This window comes from Pollicipes pollicipes, unplaced genomic scaffold (assembly GCF_011947565.3).
Source record: "Pollicipes pollicipes isolate AB1234 unplaced genomic scaffold, Ppol_2.1 Scaffold_4881;HRSCAF=5763_pilon_pilon_pilon, whole genome shotgun sequence".
NCBI classification, from domain to species: Eukaryota; Metazoa; Arthropoda; class Thecostraca; order Pollicipedomorpha; family Pollicipedidae; genus Pollicipes; species Pollicipes pollicipes.
The window spans coordinates 17,434,332-17,443,317 of record NW_023596576.1 but is presented as its reverse complement, the minus strand read 5'-3'; the positions used below and the strand labels follow the sequence as shown (position 1 = coordinate 17,443,317).

General features: G+C 51.4%; 1 protein-coding gene across 3 annotated transcripts; it reads right to left on the bottom strand.

Moving 5' to 3' along the window:
- Positions 1-193: 193 nt before the first annotated feature.
- LOC119101105 (multivesicular body subunit 12B) lies at positions 194-8,830 on the bottom strand. 3 transcript variants are annotated; one of them, XM_037224373.1, is made up of 8 exons: positions 8,771-8,830; positions 5,276-5,410; positions 4,436-4,634; positions 3,789-3,918; positions 3,364-3,453; positions 2,771-2,829; positions 2,114-2,226; positions 194-945 (listed from the first exon to the last, which is right to left on the bottom strand). In XM_037224373.1, the coding sequence occupies exons 2-8, from the start codon at positions 5,408-5,410 to the stop codon at positions 889-891; spliced, it is 783 nt and encodes a 260-aa protein (XP_037080268.1). In that variant the 5' UTR covers positions 8,771-8,830; the 3' UTR covers positions 194-888. The 3 variants fall into 3 exon arrangements, with proteins under 3 accessions (XP_037080268.1, XP_037080267.1, XP_037080269.1); XM_037224372.1 differs by lacking the exon at positions 8,771-8,830 and adding an exon at positions 8,723-8,765; XM_037224374.1 differs by lacking the exon at positions 8,771-8,830 and adding an exon at positions 8,728-8,753.
- Between the last annotated feature and the right edge of the window lie 156 nt (positions 8,831-8,986).

Sequence of the window (8,986 nt, the reverse complement as noted above, 5' to 3'; positions counted from 1 at the left end):
CCGCGCCGCTGTGATCGGGGAGGGGAAGGGGAGGCGGGGACCGGTGGCAGGGTTCTGCAGATTCTGCGGAACATGCCCTTGAGGCCGCGGCCACAGGCTGCTTCCGGCGCCTCCGGAACGTACACGTGCCCTGCGTCATCGCAGTCGCCGTTTGGTCGTGTGTTTTATGCCGCCGACGTCGGCTAACAAGTGGTCGCCACGCGAGTTTATTGAGGGGCACGATATGTCATTTGGACATTCCTAACTCTTTACAGGCGTGCTGTTTTCACAGATTGCTTTTCCAATCACATCTTCGACGGTTTTCTACATCACTCTTTAAGATCCATTGAATTCCATTATCGATGGCATTCCTCCATAGTACCTCTTGAACAAAATACACGATTGAGGCATTTACACAACATTAAAACACCGATAGAGCTTCACACGCGGATAAGTGTCATGAACCACGGCTTTTGTGAGGATGACTGTATCGCGCCCGAATATGTGTTATGTCGACATCTGTGCCAAAGATGCGAGCCTATGTTATAAACAACATGCCAATTCGCCCCACTTCTCGTCCAGCGGCCATGCATCCATGCACGTATCACGCGAGGCGGCAAGGCGAGAAACAATACACAGGACAACACAAGCCTGCGTTTTGGGACTACGATCCGGAACACAAGAAGCACATGAAGACCCATCTCCAGGTGCTCGCCTCTGGCACTGGTCGCTGAACACATGGCGGGGCATGTCTGACTCCGAGAGCCCCTCCAGCCATCATGACAGCGTGTTCCGTGCCCCGAAGCACGCCAATCCATCGCGGCTTCGTGACCGTAGTGGGGAGCACACGCAGCCTCCGAGGACCCGTCCGCGCACGTGAGGCCGTCACGCGGCAGCGCCGGACGCCGGTCAGGGGGTGGTCGCCTGCTGCAGCGTGGCGTACTCGGTCCGGAAGTCGTAGTCCGTCTGCAAATGGCAGGGCTGCGTTAGGCTACCTGCGCCACGATAGCGGCACACGGCGCCGGAACAGCCGCAGCGCACAAGCCAAACGGAGCACGGTTCTCGTGCTGCGTTAGCTGGCCGCGGCGCGGTCCAGCACAGCGCCACCCGCTCCACTCGCACGGGGACCTCGCCCAGCGGCGGGCGCGGCCTCCGGCCAGCTCCGGCTCTGACGCCTGCATGCGGCCCGCAGTCCATCCGGCCGTGGCGGGGGCGGCGCCTGCTGCAGACGGACTCGGCCATTTGTCGCCGAGGGCGTGCGGATCGGTCGGGTCGGCCCGCATTCCGGCCATCGAGCGCTGGCGGGCCCCGCGCGCGTGACGCCCCCCCGTACGTGACGCCGTATCGTGACGCTGGTCAAGGCCGACACTCGGCATAATGCAGCAGCTAACACGTATCCTAAATACGCCACCAATCAACCCGCATCCACGTGAGTGCACAGGCAACGAATCTGTACGGCCATGTCAGCACTAACGAATGGCACCAGACACACACTGCCACTGGAGCAACTGTTGGCGACAAGGAGCCCGTGAGCGGGGCCATCGCTCCGGCGAGCGGTGACGAGCCGGGCCGGCTCACAGCGGCGTGTGCCCGTCTGGGAGCGATCCCCGCGCGGGGTAACGCTACACTCCACCCCGGCAGCGTCAGGGCGACGCCCCACGCCACAGGTGACGCAGCGTTGGATAGGGCGACCAACGTGGCCACCTGATCAGTTGGCGCGCAGAGCGTAAAACACGCGCTGGTTGGGGAAAGCGACATCAAACACTATTGCTTCTGGTGCTGTAAATTGACCAAATGACAGCATGCGCAAGGGTTTGGGTGAAATGTTGCACGATTATGTTTTTACTCACCAACGCATGCATTTGTTTGCTCTTGCTGGTTGTGAGGGACAGCACCTCGCTGTCGCAAATGACTTCCACTGAATGCTTAACAATGTGAGATTTTCCCAAAAAGCAAGCGTTCAATATAACAAATGATGCATGTCGCAATAGCTGTTCACTAGATGGCTTTTCTCGTAACCGCTGACGTACATCAATCGCAGCAAACAAATTAGTAGAGCTGTGCCATAATGGCACAGCGGCACCAATGTCATTGATTGAGAGCATACAAATAGTGAATATTCGACAGCACCGACCAGTTTTTCCAGGTCTTCCACGGTCATGGAGCTGGCGTTCGTTAACGTGAAGTGTTTAAGCTCCTTTGACTTGTTCAGCTTGGGGTTTATCACAAACGGGACTCCGTCAATGCCTGTAACACATCATCAGCATGCATCATCACATGACCTTGGGGGACTGATGAAACAGAAATGCGAATGACGACACGAAATTGCCCCGGATGACAAATTCACCAACACTTCAATTCCCCATCAGTGATGTTTCATACATTTGCTGGTCTTCATGCCAAATACACCCGCCGTCCTCTCAACACACAACCACAAGCTGGCTGAAGTGGGCGGAGGCAGCTAGCGCTACAATGCGCCCAAAGGATTCGTCTAGCCTGGACAGGACCTGCCTTGGCACTGTGCCAGGAGCCATCCATCGCCGCCCAGTCCAACCCCACCCTCACCCCGCTTCTACTCGCGCCGGCCAGCGTCCCCGGACGGTCCCGCCGGCCGAGTTCGGCGCTACCCAGGCCGGCCGGCACGCCGCAGCCCGGGCCGGTCGGTGCGCCGCGGTCCGGGCCGACCGGCGCTCCGCAGCCCCGGTCGACCGGCGCGCCGCAGCCCCAGCCGGCCGGCGTTCCGCAGCCCGGCCCGGCCGGCGCTCCGCAGCCGGGGGGCGGGACCACTCACCGGCGTACCCCTGCGCCAGCGTCGAGTCCGGAACCTTGGGGCCGTTACGGGCAGCCGGTCTGCAGGGGCGAACAGACCGGGTCAGGTACCAGTGTCGGTCGCCTCGATGGACAACGGCAACGCCGCCTTCGCGGAGTCACGCGACGCGGTTTAACTGGGTGGGAAGGCCGCGATCCCCGAGCCGCTGCCTTCCGCACAGGTGACGTCATTTGTCTCGAGGCGTCACGCCGAGCACGACTGCGAGGGCCGTTTGTGGTCAGCGCACCACGTCAGTCACCGCGCCGCCGCAGCAGATCCGGAAAACACAGCGCCTGACCAGCGTCTACCGGCCATTGGCCAGTGCTGATAATGTATGGGTTGCCGGACCTTGCCGATGGCGCAACTCACACGGCTCCATTGGCAGTACGTCACACCACGCCAACAGGCGCTCAACCTGAAACGATACGACCAGCACACAGCAGCCGCCACAAAAGCGCGCGGTCGGAAGGTCCGGGGGCGACGCCAGCAGTTCACAGCGGCCGAGCGAGGTCGCTACCAGCCGCCTGGCCGGTTGGACACGCCGCTAAGGACCGCGCGGCGGCACGTGTACGCACGAGTAGGGCAGAGGTGGCGCCGGCGCCGCTCTCTTCGGGGTGGGCATCGCCTGGCCGTACTTGCAGCAGACTAGCAGACCATTCAGCTCCCTGCGGACGGCGGCGGACGGCGGTCACGCCGCGCCCGCGGACTGCGAGCCTCGGCTACGCGGCGGACCGGGCCCGGCAGTGATCATCGGGTGGGCGGCGGACCGGGCCCGGCAGAGATCACCGGCCGCGCGGCGCACCGGGCCCAGCAGTGATCACCGACGGTCAGGCATCGGACCAGACACACCATGACGTCCGAGGACGAGAATAGTAGGCAAATGGGCAGCTGGGGGATGAACGTGTTAAACGCAACCGCGCCGAAAGTACTAGCGTTGATAGCTGGGGCCTGCGAGCGTGACACATAGAAAGAGGGTAAGATGTGCAAAGAGAGTACGCACCCGACCAGGGAGAACCCTTCCGGATTGGCTTTCTGGCGGCCGAGCACGATCACGTCGACGATGAAGCGAGACGCCACTTCTACTGCCGTCAGCTTGTATACGAGCTGTTTCTTCTTCCAGGCTTTGTTTCCTGCCGGGAGAGCCAATCAGTTTCAGTGGGGTTACGTACTAAAGGGCTGAAGCACAGCACAAGGAAATACGGTGAGGTAAGGACACAGTGCAAGGACACATCGCGGGGTCAATACGTCACAGGGAAGCAAAGCTCCATTGGGACACAGCTTATTGGCGGAAAAGGCGCAAGGGCACAGCACAGGGGAACAATACAAAGCCCGGGCTCTGAAGAGGGAGGCGGTGAAGTAACAACACCAAACAGCTGTGCGATGTAAGCTCGAGGCACAAAGCAGGGACATGATATGAAACGACAGCGAAAAACCACCTTTAGAGCGTCAAAATAAACTGTGGCCACGAATAGGTCCCGGACACAACAAAACCACACACTACGGAGCGAGAGCCGACAAACCACCGATTCCAAACTCACGACAAGACATCATGAGGAAACCTAGCCCAGCGGCGAGACAAACCACCCGATCCTGCCGCAGACAAACGCGCCACTGAGCCCCTGCTGCGAGAGCGCGCGCGGCCCGCACCGGTGTCGGTGGTGTGCGGCAGGAAGGTGTGACTCTCTGGCGGCATGTCCCGCTCGCCGATCACCGCCACATCCTCGACCACGTGGCCCGCCACACCGGCGTTCTCCAGCTTGGAGAGGCACAGGTAGCGTGTCTCCCGACGCCAGAAGCCGTCCTTCCAGAGGTCGGCGTCCGTATCCAGATCATACGTCCTAGCGACCTTCGGGGTGGACGCCGTCACTGAACGGAAGTGTCTGAACGCCTCTCTCGCTCGCGTGCAATGCCACGTATACTGTTCCTACACCACGATGGCAGACGCAGAATGCACTCATTCATGGATGTCTCTTCACAGGTGACTATTCAAAAGTGGCATACCAGAAAAGCATAGCGACTGGAACATGCACTCAAATTGAAGTACAAGTTATTTCAACATAAGGCATGATATTTACAACGAAGTTTGGACCCAAGGGCGACTTTCCCACTATCGTCTTTGCTCCCATCAGTCTAGCTGACAGATGAGTCAAGCACTGCTAAGCTCCTCAGTGTCAAGTACAACATCTGCTAAGCCCCACAGTGTCAAGTACGACATCTGCTAAGCTCCTCAGTGTCAAGTACAACATCGGCTAAGCCCCACAGTGTCAAGTACAACGTTTGCTAAACCACGTGGCGTCATACGCCGACCACGGCACGAGTGCACAAGCTAAACCATAATGCTAAACCACACAAGCTAAACCATACATACATACATAAACCAAACAACGATCGGCACGCTCGTTCAACACACATCACCGTCACTGACCACTGTCCGTCGCCAGGACAGTCACAAGAGCCCGAGCGCGCGGAGCCTGCGGAGCCACTCACAGCGGTGAAGCCGGGCGGACAGCCGGATATCGACTCGACTACGCAAACGGCCGTGACGGGCCGCTCGTCGGGCAGCGCCGAGGCCAGGTCGCTGACCTGTCTGCTGAACATGGCGCTTCGCCCGCTGATGGACATCTGCAAAAATTGTTACATCAACAGAGCCATATATCATAAGGGTATGCTCAAAACACACAAATCCATATGCGCACAGGACTGCGGTAAGCGCGCCAGTCCCACTGACAAACTACTACACAGCTCTGCATGTATTACAGCTAGGCAAAATGGCCACTTCCTTGCTACACACTGTGACATTCAAGTGCCATCACAGGAAGAAAACCTTATAGTAAACAGTGGTCATCATAACTCAGCAACAAATTGACTTCAACTCTTTTGTTTGATAGACACAGAAGGCTCTAACTTTTATAGCACATAACAGGTACAATCATTTTTCACACCATATCATTCAATATATAAACCATATCATTTTCATGCACAGCATGCCATACTGTGTGTTTTGTAGCACACATAAATCCTTGCTCTGATAAGAGGAATGGGGGAAGTCAATGTCACTCCCCTAAGGTTTTTTGAGGGCATCTCTCTGGCATGTTGTGCAATGATGCCAAAATTTTCAGTAGCCTGTGGGGCATCCATTGCATGTGTTTTGACCCCAAGTTCCTAGCTTTTCTAGTTTCAGAGCAGCTGCAGTTTCCAAGGAACCCTGCATAGCAATTTACAGAGTGGGCAGGGGGCAGCAACCAACAATGCTGCATGAAGTGCACAGCAGATGAACATTGCTACACCAACAGAGCCATATATCACAAGGGTATGCTCAAAACACACAAATGTATACAACATACTATTCAGAATTGAACAAGGAACACACCTGCTTAAGTTTCTATCACCATAAGGCATGGTCTTTAAGGTATGTCATGAAGCTGGGAAATACATTTGGAGAGTTTGACCTTAGATTTGCCATAATGGGGTTAATCATTGCCTCAACAACATACAAACTAGCATGTATCATCAGATCCCATTGAGACCAATCTTATTATGTTATCTGCTTAGCTCTATATCAAAAAGTTTGGAAATGCCAAGGGAGTTGTTCATAACCCAAACCAGTCAGCAATATGCAAAGTTTTATTTCAACTTAACTCCAAACACATCGGTTAAACTACAACATGTTGGTTAAATCAAACATTTTATCGAGTGTTTACAACTAAAGTATTGATAAATGACCAAGAACTAACTCAACATTTCAACTCAACACACAATCTAAGCACTTAACTGGTCTAATAGTCTGCCTGGTGACCAGCTCATGCATCATCCTAGTGGTGATATAAATAGAAGGTTGGTGCTTTGACAGTTATTTGTGTTAAGCTTTATAAGATTGTAAACCTTCATCACCAGGACAAATGTTGGTCAAACTCATATGACATCTGAAGCCTGCAGGCCATTTGAACAGGCAGTTCTTTACCTGAATGACATTCAAATCAGGCAATGTGGTACAGGTTTACAATGGCACCTATGTTAAAAAAGAGTATTGTATGTCAATCATCATTTTTAAGTATTTGAGGCCATGGTATTTAAGGTTATACCATGACCACAAGGTACATGTTTACACTGGTTCCTAATGTTAAAAGAGCATTGCCCATCAATTGTTATTTTTATGGTAGAACCTATAGTAAATAATTATAAAACAGGTACATCTATGCTCTTACCTTCAAACCTAAATAAATATGATAGCAAACATCTGAGTGCTGCAAACACACAGCAAACACAACTCTGGCACCATTGTTATATTATTTAACTGCATGGCTATATCACATTACTGTACATCAAGAACCATAAAAATGCACAGGGCCAAGGTGACAAGAATATAATGAAATGTGTTTCTTGTGTATCCAAGCAGTCAAGGGATAATGTATCATTGGAGTTGCATGAATTGGGATTGTTTAGCCTTAGTATTGCTGGATTTGAAGATCAATGGCCTAGATGACCTGGCCTGATCTAATCTGACCTCACCTCCCCTGACCCAACCTAGTCTACTATGACCTGGACTGACCCAGACCAGACCTAGTCCACTACACCTAGTCTACTTACCTTACTGCTGTCTGCTGTTGTTATAGTAATTATCATATTTTGAGGGCAAGGTGACTAATTGTCCATGAAATGTTCCTGTCTTATGACTATTTATACCATTATGTATAAAAATATCAATTAGTAGACAACTTAATATTGCAATGGGAGTAAGACTAGGCATAATACATCCTGTAATACTAAGCAACAAGTGCTATTGGTCAGACTGTCAGTCTAATAAATCCAGTGACACAAAATCCCTAAATGATCCCACTTCATGCAACTCCAATGATGCAATATCACTTGATTGCTTGGACATACAAAACAAATTCATGACATTCTTGTTAACCTGGCCCCATAATTTTTATGGTTCTTGATGCACAGTTGTGTTATGTCGCACAGCAATACCGCAGAAATAATGCTGGGGTGCTGTGTTTGCAGAGCTTGGTGGTTTGCTGTCATAATTATTGAAGTTTGAAGTTAAGAGCACAGATGTACATGATTTATGATTATTAATATGTTGTGCCTTAAAAACAACAATGTGTGATGCTCTTTTTTAACATTAGGAACCAATGTACACCATGACTAACAACTTATTAAACATCTGCACTCATTTACCATCTGCACATTTAACAATTAACACAGCAGTCACTGCCAGAGATAATAACCTTTGACTCATGATGGAAGGGTTATGGCAAACTCTGATACAATCATGACAACCAGGTACAATCAGCAACAGCAGGGACCTTTGTAACCACTGGTTACATCCACAGTCAATTCTAGCTGCTGCACAGAAGGTTCAAAAAGAGATTGCTTTGACCATATATGCCCCACAATGAAAAGGTCATGGCATACATTAGCAAACATTTGAGCTGTACCATGCTCTTTTCTAACTTTAGGTACCAATGTATACCTACACCAAAACATTGGCTCTATGCACAAATACTATTTAACATGTCCCAAACCTGGAGTGTGGAGTGTGAGCTACAGTGCACATTAGTAGTAACTGTAGCTTCAATGTTGTGAGTACACCACAGAAATGAAGTGAAACCTGTGTGTTTACCCAATGGTAACCATACCAAATAAATTGATTAACTTTTCATTTGTTCATGCTGAAATATCTAAACCCTCACACGTGTTTCCGTGGGATAAGGCTGGCGTTATAATACGCCTAAGATATCAAGCAGAATGGAAAAGCTTCATAGCTTTACGAGAGCGAGAAATATGGTTTAAAACAAAACAACTTTGGAACAATACACTCGCACACATCCTCCGGACACTCATGTCCATGCTGCAGCCAAAAGGAATCAATGATGTTTTCAGTTAGGCATGTACTCAAGCATAAACAACCCTACCAATTCAACAGCACACCTCACGTGGAAAACACAACTCCCTCTCCGCTGAAACAGCAACCCGTACCAATAAATGACGGGGCGATCACTTGCGATGATTCATGCTCGTGGTAAGCGTCTTGCCAAGGTGCTACCATATGCTTCCAAACACTACAGACCTGGTGCAGATAAATGAGTCAGAAAAAACATTTTTTGGATTTAGTTTGATATTTTTACAAAAAAAACTGAGTAAAACTAAAAAGTTTGGTCCAATTTTCCGTTCCTATTTCAAAATAATTCGAAA

What these genes read in the sequence shown, in the direction of transcription:
- LOC119101105 (XM_037224373.1), bottom strand. Translation starts at nt 5,410, where the DNA reads ATGTCCATCAGCGGGCGAAGCGCCATGTTCAGCAGACAGGTCAGCGAC. An exon ending in GCCGCACACCACCGACACCG is followed by an intron (nt 3,919 to 4,435) that starts GTGCGGGCCGCG and finishes CTCTCCCGGCAG; the next exon opens with GAAACAAAGCCTGGAAGAAG. An exon ending in GAAGGGTTCTCCCTGGTCGG is followed by an intron (nt 3,454 to 3,788) that starts GTGCGTACTCTC and finishes CGCCGTCCGCAG; the next exon opens with GGAGCTGAATGGTCTGCTAG.